The sequence below is a fragment of the Artemia sp. Qi Xiang Cuo genome, chromosome 11 (genome assembly GCF_049724085.1).
Source record: "Artemia sp. Qi Xiang Cuo chromosome 11, ASM4972408v1, whole genome shotgun sequence".
In the NCBI taxonomy this organism is placed as follows: Eukaryota; Metazoa; Arthropoda; class Branchiopoda; order Anostraca; family Artemiidae; genus Artemia; species Artemia sp. Qi Xiang Cuo.
The window spans coordinates 25,169,018-25,191,519 of record NC_142804.1 but is presented as its reverse complement, the minus strand read 5'-3'; the positions used below and the strand labels follow the sequence as shown (position 1 = coordinate 25,191,519).

Genomic DNA, 22,502 nt, shown 5'->3' with positions numbered 1-22,502 from the left:
AGCATTTTATTAAATTTTAAGGATTTTGCGGACATTAAAATCCCAGAACAATCAAAAATTATACTTTCTACCTTTGTGAACTATCAATCTTTCGAGGGAAAGCCTGTTTATTATTATTTCACAAAATTTTGAAAACTGTGTAAACTTATTACATTCTAAGAAGTCTAAGATTGTTCCTACCTGAAAAAGTTTAATTATGACGGAAATTCGTTTCTTGTTTCGTGTCATGTAAGATCAGCATAAAGAAAATCGCAATTGTTGTCGTAAATTTTACTGTTCATTTAAAATTACGTTTAAGCTTCCACGTGTTTTATTTTAAAAGCTTATATGGCTGATCTCCAAGGAAACAAAGTCTTGGAAATATCTGCCGTAAGCTATGGCTTAAAGAAGTATTTCCATTTTGCCGTAAATGGTGTAAACGGCCTTAGTATTTTGAATTGCAAAATAGGTTATAATCAAAATAAGTGGATGATTTAACTTCTTTTTCTTATCGCTAGTGGAGAGTCACTTTGATTTAAGCAAGAATGATCGAGCTAATATAAAGCGTTTGAGGTTGGGAATACGTAGTCATCAAAAGATAAAGGTTTGGCGAGCAATTTTTGATCTTTTTAAATGAATGGTATTAATTGAGAGTTTATTTGAATAAATAATGAAATAAATAATTTTAATTGTGAAGAGCAGAGACATCAAAAATCAGAAAGTGTCACTGGAGTTGATATTTTAAAAAAGTCTGAAAAGAGAAACGTTAATGTACGACACTGTCCTTCTCGAAGTGTCAGAAGTGTGTCTCCTTATGCACACTAATAAATAATCTTTTGACAAATAATCCTTTGAATCACATTCAAATCAAGTTTGGTTCTTAGAACTATGTGTATTTTGCTATGCTTGATAATACAAAAATAGTCTCCAGTAATTTTGGACCCTGAGAGACCCAAATCCTAGAAAGAAATATTAAGGTCCATTTTAGATATGTCTTTTTAAAACTTAATGTTTTTGTTTGGCTACAAGCCTTTTCCCCTATAAACAGAAAAAAACTAAGAATAAATGAAAAAATTTGCAATGAATAATCAAGTCATAATTGAAACGAACAGAAAAAAACACCAACAGAAGTACGGCTAGGTGCAAATGACGCTCTGAACTTAGAACGCTTAGAAGGTGTTTAAGATAAAGGTTTGGCGAGCAATTTTTGATCTTTTTAAATGAATCGTATTAATTGAGAGTTTATTTGAATAAATAATGAAATAAATAATTTCATTATTGATATAGATGAATAAATAATTCCCAAAACGATTAGAAATTAAAATGAATAATCAAGTCAAAGTTAAGATGAACAGAAATTACTATACTATTTGGCTAAACACTTTACACAATAAATTTGCAACAGAAATTAGCTTTATTATTGGTTAATAATAGGATTATATTGAAATTTTTCACTTTTTCTGTTCAAAAATTGAGATTTTGGCTTGCTATTTAAACTTGGATAAAATTGAATTTTCAGTCAAACTTTTTTGAATAACAGTAATTCTATGAAACAAATTTAATAATGGTTTCACCATAGAATTTTGGGGGGATGGAGAGGAGAAATGTTATTCAAATAAATTGAAAATGTGAACAATCTCAGGCTTTCTAGAGGTGAAGCCGTTCTGCCCACCTTCGTATTACAACCTTGAATATCGAAGAATGTTGATCTAACATTTTATTATGCGAAGGGTTATGTTTTTCTGTAAGTGTATGTTTGTTTTAATAAAAACATCTCAGGATCATTCATTACAAAGAAATTACATTAACCTCTATTAAAACAGTGGAAAATGAAAAAAAAAGATGCCGTCGATGCAGAATATCGTAGTCAAGCCATATTTTCAATTTTTGTTCAAACCACGAGACTCTATGTTTCCTATATAGAAGTTTCGGAAAAGGCAGTTCTAATTGTATACCTTGTGTTTGGTTCTGATATTATTTTTAGGAGCTATAGGTTATTGTATTTTTTGGTATGGGACGGGATCGTCTCTTACTAGGCTGCTAGCTACCGCATACTAGGTATCTTCACATACTGGGTTTTTGTTGAGATATTGCAGAAATACTATTTCGATGATCGGAATAAACACACTCTCTTTTGATTTTTAATCGAATTTGAAAACTTAGGTCCACTTGACCACCCACTTCCCAAAACTACTTTAAAGTTTCAACCTGATCCCCAAAGCCATCTACGAGAAAATTTCTATCTTAAACAATTAGCAACTTTTAAAACTTAGTGCTCTTGCCCCAGAGGCTGTTAGGGTAATATCATTCCCGATTCAGGACTCCCTAAAGCACATTTATTGAACCTTATGGCCATTTTAAACAAAATGGTAGTTTCAAAAATTTGCCAAGACTATAGCATGGAGTGTATGCACGGTGGCATTGGTTTTTCTGACATCAAACACAGCTGTTAGGAAGGGTATTAGAGTCTTAAATGGCTGATTTTCGTTCCTGAGATACTGCAGATATAGTATTTTGATCTTCTGAATGCATATATTGTCATTTAATTTAGTATTATCCTTTCTTCCAAGTCGTAATTTAACATCTACTTGTCCATTCCCCTTCTCAAAATTTCCCAAAAGCTTTAACTTGATGCTTACTAATTGCTAGTCCCATCCATCCCCATAGGACGTTTCGGGGGACTCTCCTTTCAAGATTTCATTCACCAATAATTGATATGCTGCTCTATCTGGCGAAGTTCTGGACATTTGGATAATATGCTGCCGGTGAAAATTCTTCAATCCATCTCTTACAAGGTCTTTCCCGCTATTATGTCCTTCAACTGTCCTTTCAATCAAAATCTGGAATAGCAGGACAAGATTAATTCTCTTGACGTGCTCCAACCATTGTAGTTGCTGTTTTCTAACTTTGAATGTGGTTGTGTCTGGTGACTTTAGTCTGGATAAAGCTTGGATAACGGAGGAAGGTTTGGTGGTGGTCCAACAACCTGCGCCTGGAAAAACATTTACGCTATAGAAACCTACAAAGAAAGCCACATTTTTCGTTTGTGTGACCCATTGCTCACTCTCTAACCTGTATATACATGCATTTACATGCATGAGTACATATACAGAAAATGCATATACATGCACTCTCTGAACCTGTATATGGGGCATACTATACCCAGACACGATTTTCGAAAGCAAACTGCCCTATCAAACTTGGTTTCTGGAATGTCAGAACCATGGCCCAGCTATCAAAAAAGAGCAGGTGATGAAAGAAACGTATAATTATGGCTTGGATATACTAGCACTCTCTGAGACCCATTGCTCACTCTCTAACCTGTATATACATGCATTTACATGCATGAGTACATATACAGAGAATGCATATACATGCACTCTCTGAACCTGTATATGGGGCATACTATCCTGCACAGTGGCCTCAAGAAGAAGAAAGTAGCGGGTGTGGCCAAAACGATCTCCAAAAGAGAGCAATTGGCGACACCGTGCTTGTGCATAAAACAAGCCATAAATATTCTTGGAACTCCCCTGAAGGGAGAATTCGTAACCAAATTGGTCACCTTTGGATCAAAAGAAATTAGAAGTCCAGTCTGCAAGATGTGAGAACTTTGAGAGGGGCTAACGTGGCGTCTGATCATTCCCTAATCATAGCGAGAGTAACATTAAAGCTAAAGGCCACACAGGAGACCAAGTCGAAATTAAATCCAACCTTTGACTGCTCAAAGCTTTCCACTGTGCCATGACGAAATGAGTTCGTCGTTACAATATCTAACAAATTTGAAGCCCTATCCTTTGATGTTGTCACTGATGTCAATCTGGAGTCAGTGTGGAACACCTTCAAGGAGGTTTACATTCAGACCACTGCCTCTGCGCTTGGGTATGCAAAGAGACCTAAAGACCAATAGCTATCAGAAAGAATCCGGAACTTGATTGTTGAGCGTCGTAACATAAGGCAGCAGCTCCTAAAAAGTGCTGAAAACAGCTACACATTTCTAAAGAACCAAATTTACAGAGACCTGGATAAACAAGTGAAAAGAATCCCAAGGGGGATAAACGCAACCATTTGGATAGAAAACCTGCCATGGCGGAAGAAGCGGAGAAACCATAGTGGCGTGCTACGCACCTACAAATGACGTGGCGAAGGATAGCTTTTACAAAACCCTTCAAATGGTGACAAAAGATATTCCCAGTCATAACTTAATTTTGTTTTGCCAGTGAACTCCCCTGACGGGAGAATGCGTAACCAAATCGGTCACCTTTTGATCAACAGATAATAAAAGTCCTGTCTGCAAGATGTGATAACTATAAGAGGGGCTAACGTGGCGTCTGCTTATGCCATAATCATAGCGAGAATAATATTAAAGCTAAAGGCCACACAGGAGACCAAGTCGAAATTAAATCCAACCTTCGACTCCTCGAAGCTTTCCACTGTGTCATCACGAAATGAGTTCGTCGTTACAATATCTAACAAATTTGAAGTCCTCCTCTTTGATGTCGTCACTGATCTCAATCTAGAGTCAGTGTAGAACAGCTTCAAGAAGGTTTACAATCAGACCGCTGCCGCTACGCTTGGGTACGCAAAGAGACCCAAGGGCCAATGGCTATCAGAGATAAACCGGAACTTGATTGGTGAGTGTCTTAACATAAAGCAGCAGCTCCTAAAAAGTACTAAAACAGCTAAATATTCCTGAAGAACCAAATATACAGAGACCTCGATAAACAAGTCAAAAGAATCACAATGGGGATAAACACAACCTTTTGGATAGAAAATCTGCCATGGTGGAAGAAGAGGCGAAACTGTAGTGGCGTGCTACGCACCTACAAACGACGCGGCGAAGGATAGCTTCTACAAAACCCTTCAAACAGTGACAAAAGATATTCCCAGTCATAACTTAATTTGTTTAGCCAGTGACTTCAGCGCATCATCTCATCAGTACAGTAACAGAAAGAATACATCAACATCCCATTATCTAGTCAGTCTTTTACATTTTATTCTTAAGCATGTTGATGAACCTGGTAAATAGCTAAACTTAATAACAATTGATTTTAAAAATTTTTACAATTCGATTGATCATAAAATTTTAATTTCTAAGATTCTATTTGATTTTGGAGTGATTTTTGCTGTTGCGAAAATGATTCAGAGTTTTTCAATAAATAGGTACCAAACTTTAATATATAATAATTATTTCTTGGAACCTAAGCCAGTTTTTATTTGGTGTACCTCAAGGTACCATTCTGGGTCCTATTCGTTTTCTAGTTCTGATCAATGATATCGCTAATGATTGTGAAGACCGCTGGAAATATGTTGACGACCTTACCCTTGGAGAATTTTGTGAAGCAAGTGAATGTAGCAAAGCTCAAATTTTAATTAATAACGTGAAGACTAAAGCTTCCAGTTCAAATATGAAAGTAAATGACAGTAAATCTTCAATTTGATCTATTTCATTTTTAAATTCTTCTGAACCAAATTTTCTACCCACTATCTCTGATTCTCTTAAAGTAAGGAAAGTTAAACTCTTGGGAGTTATTATTACCTGTGATTTAAAATGGGAAGCAAACACATCTAGTCTAGTAAAAAAGGGGAATGTCGAAACATGGCGCCCCTCCAGATCACCTCCTCCGAACATTTACATCTTTTATTCACCCAATTCTGGAATATGCAGCTTCTGTATGAAATTTTGGACTGACTACTGAGCAAAGCGCCAGCATCGAAAGAGCTCAGAAAAGAGCTCTAATGATAGTTTCAAAGCAGGCAGAAATGTCGTATGAAGAGCTGCTGATAAAGTTTAAAATGCAAAAAAAGAAGAGAGAAACTCTGCATGGAATTTGGAAGAAAATCTCTGAGCCACCCAATACACAAAACCCTTTTCCCCCCTCAAGCCACAACAACACGACTCCCGCGCAGGGTTGCAGTGCCTGTTGAGAAACTTCAGCCGGTGCTGTGCCCATCAGCGGTTAGCAAAAAGTTTTATACCTAGTTTCGTAAATATGTATAACAAAAAATTTCTAAATTTTGACACATCATTTTTTTTATGTATTTTCATTAATTTTATTGTTTTCTAGTTATTTCTCATTTTGACTTTTTAACTAAGCGTAGTTTTTTTAAAACATTTTTTACAATGAATTATGTTTGACGTGAACGTCACGTTCTGAAGATGATATATATATATATATATATATATATATATATATATATATATATATATATATATATATATATATATATATATATATATATATATATATATATATGTATATGTATAGTACTTTTGAGATACATAGTTTTTTTTTTTTGACGTAAAATTCAAATTCGGCAATCATGCTGTGACAGTAATTTTTAAAATAAAATTCTAATCTATTCTATTTCTTCTATCAAAAAAGTACTCTACGAAATTAAAATGAGGCTATTTAATAGCAGTGTCCTTTCTGCACTTCTCTACAGCAGCGAGTGCTGGAATTTAAATCAGCAACAAGAGAGACGGATTCTTGCTTTTGAAAACAACTGCCTTCGGAGGATTCTAAATATCACGAGAAATCACGTCACAAACCAGATAATCCACTCTATCTCATGCAAGCCCAAAGTTACAGACGTCAATTGAGAACGAAGGTGGTGATACCTGTGATCCGTTAGTGAAGACAAAGAGCATGGTGACAACTGATTCCCCTGGACATAAAGTATGTAAATTCAACTGTTTAGCAGGTCATAGAGTTCAGCTACCTCGGCAGCACAGTGGAAAATTCAGGGTGAAGCGAGCATGAAGTGAAGCTGAAGATAAGGCAGGTCAATGAAGCTTTTAACCGACTAAACCAGTTTAGCGGTCGAAAAAGTATTCCACGAAATTAAAAATGAGGCTTTTAATAGCGATGTCCTTTTTGCACTTCTCTACAGCAGCGAGTGCTTGAATTTAAATCAGCAACAAGAAAGACGGATTCTGCCTTCAACAACAACTGTCTTCAAAGGATTCTGAATTTCAACCGGAGAGATCACCTTACAAACCAGATAGTCCGGTCTATCTCAGGTCAATCCATAGTTACAGACGTCATTTGGCAACAAAAGAGGCGATACCTTGGGCATGTGATCCGTATGAACGACTATAGGATTCCAAGATATATTTTGGAATGGCCACCCCAGGGAATCCACAGGAGTAGTCGACCAAAGAACACCTTGCGTCACAACTATCAACAGGACCTGTCCAGCATTCACACGACGACCCGACCTCGATGGGAAGATGTCTCGGCAGTGCCACACATGTGGGATGACTGGCAGCTCTTTGTGGATGCCCTTGATGCCTCTGGTGATATAGCAGGACGTAAGGTCTAAGGTGACTTCTTCACTTGTTACATGGTCTGTGCATCTAGTCTTAGCGTTCCGAGGAAGGCATCTTAATTTGAATGCGAGAAGGATTCGTTCATTTTCTGCTTTTACTCTCCAGGTTTCACACCCATACCAAGTACTGGGTATGATCAGGCTGTTGAAGAGGTGAATTGTTTTGAGGTTGTAAAGGTGCCGGGATTTCAATAGGTTTGAGAACCTTCAAAAACCAGAGCTGACCTGCGGCGTCTGACATTGTTGGTGTAGAAATTATCCGCCGATGACAGACTGCCGAGGTAAATGAATCAGTCCAATATTTCTGATTGCTCACCTTCGATTACTCTAGATAAAGAGTTTTAGGTGTCTCGGCATGACATATTCATGAGTTTAGTTTATTTGTATTAATATGCATCTTAAACTGTTTTATTGCTTGTTATATACTGTCTGCTTGTCTCTGGAGGTCTTCGTTGGTTATAGCCAGTTTAAGTATATCTCGAATATACGCCAGTTTGTCTAGAATACTTCCTTCTATTTTCCCCACACTTAGGGAGAAGATGGCATGCAGAAAAGGGTTGAACAAATATGCGGAGAGGATACATCCCGGGAGGACTCCAGAAGTTGTCAATAATTCATCAGAAATCACATCAGTAGTCAATATTTGACTTTTGTACTTGTTGTAAATATCCTCAATTATCCTGACAGTTTCATCTGGGACACGTAGTGTTTTATAATGTGCCAAAAGTCTTTCCTCTGAATAAGGTTGAAGGCCGGTGGAAAGCCAATAAATAATTGGTAGTTTTTGGAGTTTTTTATTAATTGGAGTTTTCTATTAAACTCGATATATCCTCCCGTTAGCGAATGCACCGTCAAAAGTTTTGAACAATAGTAGATCATCCTGGTTGAAAACCAGCTTGATACTCTTGAGTAGCATGAACAGTGGTTGCTTGGACTCGATGGAGGATGATCTTAGTTAAGATTCTTATTTTTAGCTTGTCAGGCTTATACAGTGGTAACATTCTACTGCATTTCAATACCCTTATACTTCTCATTGACATTATTTCGGAGTGCACATCTGACTTCCCGCTTAATTTTCTTTTTCATATTTTTGCCAGTGTCACGGCTGCTATGATCTGATTTGTTGCTGTAAAGACGCTTCTGGTTGCATAGTCGCATAATGTCTTCAGTTATTCAGGCTTTTTCTTGCTATTAGTCTTTCTACTAAGGGTGTCATTTGCGGCCTCTTGTATTCCAGAAGTCACACGTTTGGCCAACCGGTCAACATCTTCTGGGGTTGTTAGGGGGTTGTATATACTAAGGATATCTCTTAATTTTGTAGACAGACTAGTAGTATTAGCATTTCTCTTGTTAGGGTCACTTAGAAGTTCTGTTGGGAATCTAGGAATATTTGCCGTCTTGGTGGGGTGTTTCAGCCTCAACTTGAATTTAGTCATAAGCAGCGAGTAGTACGAGTCAAAGCCTCTTTCAGGTAGTAAAACCATGTCTTAAACCCATCAGTTGATCTCCATATCATTTTTCGACGGTGTTTGTGCTCGAAAGTGGTGTTGGTTATAAACAGTTCATTCCCTTCGCAGTAGTTGATTAGCAACTCTCCCCTGCCATTAAGCCGACCGTTCCCATGTGGGATCATGGCATCTTTTCACCGTACATAGCTACAACCCACCTTTGCATTGAAGTCAACCATAACGGGTGACGAATACATTGTATTAAAGTCACCCATTAGCATATCCTTTTTGATTTTCTTATCAATGAGACTTTGTAATAAGAAGTAGGATTGGCCAAAATCCTCATCGTTGCAAACAGAATTCGGGGCATATATCTAGACGATTGAGAGCTTTTGACGGATCCTATCAGACGGATGATTGCAATTCTTTCTGATCCTTCAGGCAGAGGAAAGGTGTCCAGAAAATGGATAAAACATTCCTCAGCCATGCAGAAAATTCTTATTAACCCAAGGTACCATTATTACAGTGAATCTGCGTCTGAATACACGCCCACTAGAAAAGCTATGGTCATTTACACTCATCTGTCATTGGTTAAACATGCTTCTTTTCTGTTGTTCTTTCCGTATTCTCTTGCTTTAATAGTATAGGGGGAAAAGACTACGAAAAGGGTGGAATGCAACGAAGGCTTAATTGTTTATTCATTTTATAATAAAGTATTTAAACGTCCAAATATTTTTTGTGAATTTTCAGGAATATTCAAGCTCCAAGCAAACGTGAAGTAAAAGCTATTTCTTTTTTTAAACTAACGTTTCCCCGTCTTTGGTTAATCTTCGTTTTCTAACTGGTAATTTTACAACATGCTCTCCTATCACTTGTGGTTGTTAGTTTTTTACTGGATTTTTTCAGACTGAAATTTCAAGCTTCCCATTACACAATAGGTTTCCATGACGGAAAACATGCTCATAAGCTATTAAAGTAGAGCTCTGTGAAAAATCTCAGAAAAGACTACGAAAAGGGTCAGTTTTCAGTTGCGCCCTTGGGTCGGTATAAAATAAAACGGCATTCATATATTTTTCTTTTTGCTTATTTATATGAACGATTGTACTAGCTTCAAAAAATATATTATTAGTGCTAATTTTTCTGTAAAAAAAAGTAATTTGTTGGTTTTTTTTTCCGTCTTTTATAACTATCACAAAATTCAAGTTAAAATTTAAAACTGCATGTTAAGTAAATGAAAATAATAAGAAGAGTGAGAAGAAAAAAAAGAAATTATTGAGATGATTTTAGAAAAGGTGGAAACAATCCCAATTTTTTCAATATCTAACTATTACTCCTCAAAAGTTTGAGAATACCCCTCCCAAACAGTGACAGAAGCACTTACTGATTCACGTATCTACACTTGCATCACCAATTTTTTTTAGGTTTATGGATGTTTTCTTGCTTGGGAAACGAGAAACGTCAATATTCCTGCTTTGAACGATTCCAAATATATTGGCATGAGCGTATATAATGTGGTAATTATGTGCCTTTTAGGAGCTGGTATATCCTATGTTCTGTCTGATCAACAAGATGTCTCATTTATAATTATTTCTGTATTCATTATCTTTTGTACCACCGGAACGCTCTGCTTAGTTTTTGTACCAAAGGTGAGTCTTCTGCCCCATTTTTTTGTTGTATAGTTGTCATTCAGTCAAATAATTTTATTATTTTATATGACCTTAAATATAATGAAGATAATAACTGATTGTCTTTTTTCAAAAGGGTCCTTATGATTTTCTTTTAAATCGACAACAGTCTTATACTTTTTTCTATCTCTATCAAGACGTATGATTTTTATTTTGAAATAAGTGCTAGTGGAAACTTGAATGTCATATTCCTACTCAGTTTCAGATAGTTTTATGAAGAACTTAGGCCGAAATATACCCTTCAACTCTCCCCTAAGTGTAGTTTTACTTGTGTTGAAATGATTAATTTTAAATAAAATATCCATGCTTGATAATAGATTGCTGAAGACGCAAACATAGGCCTACTTAAGCTGCTTTTTATCCACTGTGACATGATTTTAACATGCATTTCCTTTGCTCACTAAACCCCAAAATAACGTGTAAACGCTAAAATAACTAGTTTAAAAAATCAAGAATGAAAGTCAGACTCTACGGCCGTGATTCCCGACGTGTGGCGCATGCCCCACTGGTGCGACCTGGCAATATTTTGGTAGGTCATGGACAGGACGTGGACCCTTAAGCTGACAACACTTTAGAGCCTCAATTTTGAAAGAAACCTTTTTCAAATGAATGACGTCACATTCAAATGTATTTAAAGAGCAAAAGAGATACATGATACATTTCAGTGACTTTATGCAATGTATAAAAGGTGTGCTCGTTGAGTATATATCTAGTTTAAAATACGCCTAGAGGAAGACCCACAAAAGATACCAATTTGATGGTACTTTAGTGTCACCAATTCACGAAAATGTAGAGTGGGCGTAAATTTTTTTCCGCTTTTTAATGAAGATATGAACAACAAAACAAGATTATGCAAACATACTTAAAACAGGGAATAGTGGGGACTTCGGCCATGATTATGAGATTACTGAATGTTTCATTTCCCACTGTCGACCACAGATAAACCTTCGCACGCTCGAATACCGAGAAGAATCGCTCATTACTGGCAGTAGTCATAGATAAAGTAGCAACTAACTTTATCAATTTTAGTACTACAGAATAGGCGATTGGGAGGTCGGATAAAATTTTGACAGCTCGGAGTAGATCCATTCTAAAAGTGCCACATACCGAAAGATACATCTTTGCAATAGAAAAAAGGGATTCTAGGGCATAGTCATCAGCATCGGGGACCATTTGGCTATGATACATTACCTTTTTAACTTTTGAAAATTCGAGAAAATATTGGCTTGATTTGGCATTATAAATCAGCCAACTCCCTGTTTAAAGTTGTTCTGACAAACAATTTACAATGACTAATACTTTTTCCATTATATGTGAAGTTGAGAGAAAAGAGGCCAAGTTGACTTTTTCCAGTAGTTGTTTTGCTTGACACGCTACCTCACCGCCGGAACTCACAGTTGCTACTTGACTTACTTGACCTAGGTCTCCTGTCGTGTGCTACTCGACATAGAGAGTGACGCCTGCCTTCTCCATCCGCTTCGTTCCATTGCAAGGGTTTACGCTTTACTTGGTCTGATATTTGCTATCGCTAGGAGCTTAAATACGCTGTCGGACCATCGCTTCTTTGGTCGGGGGCGAGGTCACTTCCAACCGGCTTTGACAGGGTCAAAGTCAAAGATCATTCTTGCATTCTTGATCCGAAGTAGATGTCTAAATCACCGTAAGGTACGCTTGGCTGTTTGGGTAGAAAAACAGGACTGCTTGGTGAGATGCAGCAGCTTCTCGTTACTCACGAGGTCGACCCACCGTAGACCTTCTATCCTTCTCAGACTCTTCGATTGGAATCTATCGATAGCCATTAGGGTTGCGGCTGATACTTGCCAAGCTCCATAAAGCATCACAGAACCAACGAGGGCGTTGAAAAATCGAATTTTGGTTGAACGACTAATATTCGGTTTTCGCCAAAGGTGATAGTTCAACCTGCTTATGGCAGGAGACGCCTTGGATAGATTTGCTTGCAGCTCGGGGAGAAGGGAGCCATCTGAAGAAATCGTGGATCCCAGGTAGGTAAACTTTTGGAAAACTTCTATGCTAGCTGTTGCGTCCAGACTGACTGAAGAAATGACAGCAGAAGAAGTTTGGTCTATGGGCGTAATCAAATATGGCCTTCACCTTAGAAATAGAGCGGTATGCGTAGAACCAGCAAGTTTGGACGGTCCTCTCAAGCTACAAAAATTTTTGGCCGCTAATACACTGGGATTCCAAAAATAGTTCATTTCAAGTTTTGTTGTATGATATAAATACGAAAAAGTCTTTGCACTACAGAGAAAAAATTTAGAAAGCTCGCTGATGTTTTTCAGGCTATCAGTCAAAACCAAGTGATATCTGTGGGTGGGATAGTGTAAAAAACTGCATAAGGCACCTTCTCCCTGAGCTTTGCTTTAACTCCGTTGGATTCCTCACTCATAACAAATGCGTCGTCATACCATTGGCAACACACAACATCAAATCTACACACTATTTTCTATAGTTTCACAAATAAATGTCGATAAACTTTCGGGGTCTAGTATTACATGTGACAGCAGCTGATTGGTCGCTCCACTACTTTTCCATTTGATATGTACCAGGGTAGGATAACTTATTGTTCTTTTCTAGAAAAAATCTTTTGTCTTGTCAACAAGAATAGCGTAGTAATTAGCCGATTTTAATTCTGAAATAATGTTCTACCGCAAGGCATTTTTTATGAGTGTAATGCGTCGTTTTGACACTGATGACTGCAATAGTGATCAAGTCAGCACTGTAACTTGGCCTTCCACTTTTCGTCACCTTTATATATTTCCTCCATCAGTTCAACGAAATTACCAACAAATTTGCGGATGTTTCTGATTCGTCATGACCCTTCAAATGAAGACTCTGGTGGCCAAGAAAGCAAATAGCACGAAAAAATACTTCATATTTTCTCTATTTCCTTGAACCTCTTGAGATCTGGACTGACTTACGCCATTCGCTACACATCTCAAAGTATCAGTTCTAATTATCTTAACTTTCGCCCATGCTGACACACAATTGCTATGTCTTTTACTTCCATGATGTTGCTTTAATAGACCAGAAGTGTCTTTCCACTTAGAAAATTATGTCTCCATGAAAGCCCTTTTTCTCCATTCCTTAGAACACCACTCGATAGATGGCAGTAAGTAAAAAAACACAGAATATAAGTTTTATGAGTTTTTAATCCATTCGTAAGTCTTATAGTAATGCGCGCTGAGTTTCCTTCCATTAGAAATGGAAGCCGGATATCTGTCAAAAATATGTTGAGCTGTTGGTCGCAACGCGTCGTAGAGATACCTGAGAGAGATTCTCGACTGCTACTGGAACCTATAACGGGTGTTGAAAAAGATAGACTGACGAGCTGACACCTTGTTTTTGACTGGACTCTAGTTAGAGATTATGACAGCGGGCAAAACAGCGAAGAGGAATAGCTTTACACATTTCAGAACAAGGTGTTCTGCGGAAAAAAAGTGACCGTCTCCGAAGTGGCCTCAAAAGCTTATAATAGCTACTCTGTTCCTGCTGACAATTAGTTTATGCATCCTTAATGACTAAAATTTGCCAATGAAATGAAAAATTGTGCGCCACTGCAGGTGCGCATACTCCTCATTTGCTCCATTCTCTACAGAGCTCCGTTCTTTACTCTCATCCCATTTGAGATCCTATTACCTTTTGTTTGGCTTCAGCAGAATTGGCAACCTGTTATTCTCTTCCGTAAAACGTGACCATAGCATCTTAACCTTTTTCCATTATAGCCTCCCAGTAGAATTGACTCATATCTTTTAAAAACTTGCTGCTTGATATGAGGTTCTTTTCCTTCGACAAAACTTTAGCCTAAAACACTAAAACCATTTTCATGATCTGCTTCTAACAGATATTTACCCTCCCATCCAATTGTGGGTTTTCCCTATAGTGTTCTCCTTAGGACGATGTCCATCAAAACCAAACTGTAAGTGAGTAGCGACACGGTTCAATAGTAAACGAAACTCTAAAACGGATTTTGGCATCAGTAGATATATCAAAAGAATCAGCATATTATGCCATGGGCGCCCATATGGGGGGGCAGGGGGGCTCTTGCCCCCTGGCTGAATGATGCTGCCTTATTTTTATATTTTTGTTCTGAGATTTCTATTATATAGCATTAAAAGTAGCAATTAGACGAAGTTTGCCCCCCCCCCCTGGAATTCAGCTTATGGGCGCTCATGTATTATGCTGATTCCAAGTTATAAGATTCAGTTAAGCTTAGTGTTTTTTTTAGTCATTAAGCTTAGTGTTACCAATAAAAGTCTATGAGCCTGAGTAAATTTGTCTGAAAGTTTCAAGCTCATATCTGGAAAATGTGAAATTTTGTATTTTTTGCCAGAAGAAAAATCCCGGATGCGTATTTATTTGTTCTCCCCAGGGAAATCGTATTGAACCGGTGGTCCTAGAACATCTGGAGAGAGATTATTTGAACGGAAATTAAAAGTTCTAGTCCCTTTTTAAGTGACCAAAAAGATTGGAGGCCAACTAGGCCCCCCTCCTACGTCTTTTGTTCCCAAAAATTCTGGGAAATTTGATCAAAATTTTAGATAGTCATTTTCTTCAGCATAGTTGAAAGTCCCCAAAGCTATGCCTTTAAAGATAGCAAGGTTCCCCCACAGCCCCTAGGATAGGTCTTTAATTTATAAAATTTGCCTATTGTTTACGTATTGTATTTGTTATTAAGATGTATACATACATTTTTCAGGGGGGGGAGGATTTGTGCTTTGGATTTTTTCAAATGAAAGTATGCTAAGGATAATTTTTCAGGCTGAATTGTGTGAAAGAAGCTTTACGGGGTGGTAGCGAGGATGGAATGCTTCGGAAGAAATTTTAAGGGGGATTTTTGTTGTGGGAGGAGCTTTCCACGTGGGAGTTTCCCGTGATGGGAACTATGGCATAATAGAAAAACGATTTATTTGAAAAACGATCAGAAATAAAATTAAAAAAAACAAGTTTTTTCAGCTCAAAGTAAGGAGCAACATTAAAACCCAAAACGAGGGGGTTTGACTGTTTGACTGTTTGTCCAAATTTTTTAATTAAGCACAATTAGACTTCTGAAACACAAGAGGCCGTTTTTTTAGAATAAGAAGCTTTTTAATAGCGCTAAAAGCTTTAGCGTGAAGAGCAAGGTACTGAGGAGGGGGCAACCTCTTCACATGGGGAATAATTTCTGTTCGTTTTGAGTTTTAATGTTGCTCCTTACTTCCAGTTAAAAATAACTTTTTTTTATTTAATAGTTCAAAGGAAGGGAAAATTAAACATAACCCTGCTTACTTTTGGACTTCATAGCGATTTAGCCTTTTCAACTCGTTTTGAACCCAAACCGCTCCAACATTATTCTCTTACATAGCAATAATTGCTTTAACGCATTTATATGGTAAAACATAAAAGGATAGAACCTTCACTAAAGCCTTATTATCAGCGGAATCAAATGCCTGTTCATAAGCTATAAGGCTTAGGACTAAAAGAGGTGGAGAATTTAGACACCTCCAAATTTTTAATCTATGGATAGAAATTTTGCCACACCCCTTTTCTCTTTCCTAGCATCTAACTATTCTTTCCCAGAACCTCACCCACAGCCTCTCGTTGTCTAATAAGTGTGTTTTTTCTAAGCAATGTACTTTCGGTAGACACTAAACTAATGCCTCTACAATTACTGCATACATATCTATTATCGTTCTTATAAAGGGTTTTAACTAAAGTTCTCTTAAAATCCTTCCGTACGTTTGCTTTATTAAAAACCTTTTACTATATACCTTAGCATTTTGTATTGATCCTGCCAGTCTTCGGTTTACAGTAACATCACAATAAGGTTAGCTGTATTACTATATTCTGAATACCATGTTAACTTATGGGCCATTTTGTAACCAAACACTGTATTAATTGTAACTAGAGTGTTTTATCTACAAAATTGCAATAGTCTGTAACCATTACTGTTTTCTTTTTCTGCACCAACAAATTTACCTAGGCTAGGATACCATCTATCCCTATTTTTTACCAACCTGTACATTAAAATATTCTAATAAAAATACCATGTTTCTACCTGGGACCCTCTCTATTTACTCCTGTAGCTGTTAGTAAAATTGAGTCACTACTATCTTCATTAGTCGGTCACTAATATGAGTGATACCATTAACTATTCCTTAACTTCTTAGTCATACAATGAGCCACTAACATTCTATTATTAATACCCTCCCAACCCAAACAAGACTTGGTAGCTTCTTTATTCATCATGAGCCCTACTCCCTGCCTATGTACCCAATCCTTCCTGGCTGAGGAAATAAACTCTGTATCACCTAATTTCATGCTTGAGTTTCCGAAACTCGTAATAAGTCCAGTTTGAAGCTTATGGATTCGTCAGTCAAGATGTTGATGCGATAGATGTTTTTTAATGTTGTAATATTTCATATTTTTTTAATAATTGAAATTGTTATAGCTTCAGGAAAAGCAATGGTCCCAGAACCATTACAGGACGGGGACTAACACATCTTCTCAAGTCTACGTGAAGCGCTTAAGCCGGCTTAGAACCGAAGAGCAAGAAGTCTCTGTGACCTACAGTTACATGGAGGATTTATCCAATTCTGGACCCATCTTGGTCACAAAATGGTTTTCCACGCTTGGTGATGCTCTTCTATCAACAAGAGTTGAAATTCTGCACAGACAATCTCAAGCACACTACTTCCGACCTATTCATGCCTACAATTATTATGCTACTTGGAGGAGGCAATCCATTATAGACAACTGATCCAGGAAGTGGTTCTTCAGGACAATAAAGCCCCCAAAACAGACCAAACCAAGAATAATTCTCCATTAATCAGAATCTAATGTCTATGCTGCAATGATTACTAGGTTGTAATTCCCTCGAGGGGTGCCAATTCTGAAGGTCACCCTGCAGCACTGTTAGCAGACACATGTCTGGTTTAAAAACTCGCGAAAGGTCCACCTTGATGCCATTATGAGGCCACGCAAGGAGGAATTCCCTTTCGGGGATAGGGACGAAGAAAGGAATTTATGGCGGAACGGAGATCTTAAACCATCTCAACCCTCTCTTTGTTCGTAATTAAGGTTCTGTTCCCATTTTAAATGAGACTAGTCCGGAGTGACTATTTCCACTCGATTTTTTAACATACCAATACAATTTCTTCTAGATGCTCAGCCATTAGTAACGATAACCTCTATTTAATATCTCTTTAATTCATAATTTAATGCTTTCTCCACTTCACTAACTTCCCTATTATTCTCGTAAGATCCATGACTCAGGAACCTTGTATATGAGGTTTTGTATTCAAACCAACTTAACAGCATTTTTGCTAATCTTTCCCCTTTTTAAAACTTTCCTTCCTACACCTCCTACTTCACAAACTATTTTTCTAACGTCGGGACATTTTCTTTATTATTAAATTCCAAACTTTCCAATTTCTTATCCAACATTTCTTAAAAAACCCTATTCGAGTTCTCATCACCAGTTTATCACCATTGTTATTTTTCTTTCCGAATTGGCCAAAGCTAGGCTACTATCAGGCACAGATTAGATTAATCAAAATCCATTCAATTAATTTCTGTATCCTCAAGTTGGTTCTGTAGGGACAAATACCACTAGGGCTGATATTTTGCACTGTTTTGTCAAACTTTGTTACTAGTTCTATTCTCAACACCTTCCCAACCTGTACCGTATAGTTTCTTATGCACATGTTTGCTAATTTAAGTGGACAATTCATTCAGAAATAAGCAATGTGAACGAACAATAAACATATAAACAATGTAAACATCATATTATTCCCCCACAAGGCTCTATATCCAGGAATATTTTTTATTGCTCGGCTATTTTTTTGTATCATAAATCTTCTGTTTTGCTTGAAATATCTAGATTTTTTCATGTAAGCAGTCTTCCAAATCCTCAACGGAATTGAATGCTACATAATATTTATTTTATTTTTCTGAGATGAAAAGGGTCGAATGAATGTTGACCTAGAGGTTTACTTCAGTACACTCACCCTACTTCATCAGCGTTTTTTCTTATTGCCCAATAATTTTCACCCTCATGATATGTGTCACACTGCTTTTCAGTTTTTGTTTCCTTATCATTTTCATTCTTCTCTTTATGTCAATCACGAAGTCTCCCAAGAGCTTTCTTCACGACAAAAACTTAAAGTATCTGTAATTTCTTTTATTTGTGCTTTGCTTCTTGACACTGCTTTTACGACTTATTGGCTTTGGTTACGAAGAACAACATCAAAAGAATTTTTTGCCCTCGAACAAGAAAATACGATTCGATCTTACACTGTCAGAAGGAAAAATAAATTTGATTTGTGTCTCATTTGTTCGTGACAGAAGAAAAAGCAATGCAAAATTGATCAGTAAAGATTTAAAAAACAAATCAACTGCTTCTCCAAAGCTTCACGTTTTTCGCATTGCAATAAACAGCGTTAGACTGTTAGCAAAATTATATGTACTATTGAGAGTTTAAGTGATATTTGCCATAACATTAAAAGCCTATTAAAGAGTGCCTTTTGTATAGGATTGTAGGAAAAATGACTGTATAGAATTTTTTTCCGTGCTTATTGGAAGAAAACTTTTATCTTGCCAGAACTGCAATTTGTTTACAACCAGGGAAATTTGTTCTTGGTCCTTATTCTCCGTGGGCCATTGACTCCTCAAAATTTCAAAAATTTACAATTTTTCCTGTAATTTATCGTACATTCAATATAACTCTTCTTTTATTCTGATTTTTTTTCAGTATTATGAACATCGTCTCTAAATTGATGGCCCCCTGGCTCCGAAATGTATTTTTACTTAAGTATCAAAGACCTTTTTATTCAAATGAAACTAAAGAGCGAAGTCAAAACTTAAATTGAACAGAAATTATCATGTATTTGAGGGGTGTTGGCCCCTCCATCTAAACTAAATTTTTACTCGTGCTTTACTGAAAAAAAGTGAATGCAACAAATGTAGCCACTTAGCAGTTTCAAATGTTTTACTTACCAATTGACATTCAAAAGATTTGAATTTTTTTTTTTTACAGTCGCTAATTAAAATAACAAAAAAATAAAATAAGCCTGTAACGACTGGAAGTGAATCATACAATAATTCAAACTTGAAACGAACAGAAATGACTGTGATTGAATAAATGATTCCCGAAAGAAGGGCTTTCACATTCCTAAGCCCTCTAAAGGCCGGCCGGAATCTAGTTGCACTTGACTGAAAACGGTTTGTATTTAGAGCAATGTCTTATTGCTTTTCACAAGACCATTAACACACAACAAATCTTATTTACAAACCAAGATAATCAAGATATACAACTGACAGCCATCATAAATATGAGTGGAGATATCCCCTCTCCCTCTCAAACCCTCTAAAAGGCGTCAGTGTCATTAGTGCTTTACCGAAAATGACATGAATTTCGAACATTGTGGTTTCTATTGGTTGAAATATCAACATCAAAAAGAAGAAAATAACAGCACTAATAAAGTCTATAGAAATTCTTTAGGATATTTTTTAGCCATATTTTAGGATAGTCATTTTTTTCTTTTTTCAGTTTAATTATACTACTTTCAAAGTAATATTTCTTTCTCAAAACTTATCATTTTGGCCTTATTTCATTCAAACCTATAGACAATTAATGCCTAAACAAAATCTTTAAAACGAACTGTGGTGAAGTCTGTTTGGTTCGTTGAAATATATTGACAATAGAATATTATCAATATAATTGACGATAGAGTAAATTATTTCGGAATCAATTTAAGAAGAAGGTGTTTAGAAGGAAGAAAATATCCGACTAATGTTAAATAAAAAAGCGAGTTTTTTATTCTGAAAGTAAGGAGCAGTATTGAAACTTGGAACCAAAAGAAATTATTCCGTATATGAGGCGGGTGCTGCCCTCTCCTTAACCCCTTGCTCTTTACGCTAGAGATGTTTTGGTGCTTGAAAAAAAAATATTTTATTCCAAATCAACTGCTTTTGTGTTTCAGTAGTTTTTCCATAAAGAATAGGGACAAAAAGTCAAATTTTAGCATAAAGAGCAACGGTTTAGGACGGTGGAGTCCTCCATCGTATGTGAGATAATTCCTGTTTATTTTAAATTTTAATGTTGCCTCTTACTTTACGTTGATTTATTTTATTACTTCAATTTCTTTTCAAATTATACCCACGCCTAACCAAGATATGATATGGATTACAAGCACATTAACGCCTGATTTCTTTGTGGTAAATGAATATATTAATAACTAAAAATTAATTGGTAACACTCCGCTTTTAAGTTTATCTGCTTAAAAATTAGACTATTAGATTGTAATAAAAATTTCTATAAAATTTGAATACTCAGTCAAAACCTTCGACGAACACCAGTTTAGCTGAAATAGTAGTATAGTCCTTCTATTGAATTTGCTTGCCCCTCCGTACCAAACAGGTTTTTCTGATAGGTATTCTATTCTACTGGTCATTAGACTCTTTCTTTGTCAAGAGACTTACGCAATTTCAAAGTTCAATGTCTTTTTTTAGTGATAAATCAAAAACCGGCATGTCTTGTTTCGCTGCTATGCAATTATTTTTTGTATATATTCGGGTTTCAAATTAGATTCTTCAACAGTTTTGAATAGTTTATTCAACTTAACACTACTGACATTTTTTGTAAACATTTACATAGAAAATGGATAATTCTAAGCAATTTCTGGTGAGTAAAAATTTTCTCATTATTATAATAAAAAGAAATTGTCTTGTCATTAAGTTAAGGAAGAAATTCTTTCCTTACACTAGAACTAAGGGGTACTTATGCACTTAGAAGCCTATTGTTTTTAGGAGCTGAAACCTCTACATACTTTTCTTATAAGCTGAAACTTACGGTGCGATTTTTATCAAGATCAGTGAGCCTTTCTAGAGATGTTTTTGAAAAAAGTGCTTAGCTCTCGATCGGTAATTTGGGGTTAGAATAAAAAGTTGATTCTTTTATTATATTGATTGTTACAAAAGATTACTTTTGATAAAGATAAGTGGCTTTTTTTTTTAGTGATGTTTTTTAAAATAATTAAAGGCCCGTATGCATTTAAGGTGTGATTTTTATCAAGATCAGTTAACCTTTTTAGGGATGTTTTTGAAAAAGTGCTTAACTTTCGATCGGTAATTTGGGATTAGAATAAAATGTTGATTCTTTTAATGTATTATTTGTTACAAAAGCTTCCTTTTTGTACATTTCAGTGGCTTTTTTATTGATTTTTTTGAAAATACTTCAATGCCGGTCTGCATTTCCGGTGTGATTTTTATAAAGATCAGTGAACCTTTTTAGGGATGTTTTTGAAAAAAGTGCTTAGCTTTCGATCGGTAATTTGGGGTTAGAATAAAATGTTGATTCTTTTAATACATTAATTGTTACAAAAGCTTCCTTTTTAGAGTTTCGGTTACTATTAACCTGATTTGTTCCTTACTTATAGTTCGTTACCATGTACTGCTGGAAAATGTATTTCAGTGATATTTTAGATCATAGTAGCCTAATGATGCTTTTAGTCTTTAGAAGAAGAACCAAAACAATTTAGAATCTATTACGACTTCTTTCGTCTTCGATAAGTGCGTGGATAAAAATTCTAATTGGCATTTTTTGTTTTTAATTCACAAAATGGTTGGTTTAAGTTTTCTTTTACAAGATACTCAGACAGGAAGGATGGGGTACATAGACAGGGAGTAGGGCTCATTAAAACTAACATATGAAAACTTAAATAATGTGTGGTTTTTTTTTTATATAAATTCGTGATAATCATTCCTTTATATAACACTATTAACAAAAAAAAACTTTTACCAAATTTTCGTGATATAAAGGAATGCTTATCATGCATTTCTATAAAAAAAAAAAAAAAATACATACGTGATTAATCTTACAAATTAAATGGTACCTTGGTAATTTGGGGTTAGAATAAAATGTTGATTATTTTAATTTATTAATTGTTACAAAAGCTTCATTTTTAGAGTTTCGGTTACTATTAACCTGATTTGTTCCTTACTTATAGTTCGTTACCATGTACTGCTGGAAAATGTATTTCAGTGATATTTTAGATCATAGTAG

General features: G+C 36.0%; 1 protein-coding gene across 1 annotated transcript in view; it reads left to right on the top strand.

Annotated features, from left to right (window-relative positions):
• The window catches only part of GABA-B-R2 (gamma-aminobutyric acid type B receptor subunit 2), a 302,526-nt gene that overhangs the window by 150,261 nt on the left and 129,763 nt on the right, over positions 1 to 22,502 (top strand). Inside the window, exon 8 of the mRNA XM_089096425.1 lies at positions 10,178 to 10,402. Coding sequence (XP_088952551.1) covers positions 10,178 to 10,402 — 225 coding nt within the window. The remainder of the gene's footprint in view (positions 1 to 10,177; positions 10,403 to 22,502) is intronic.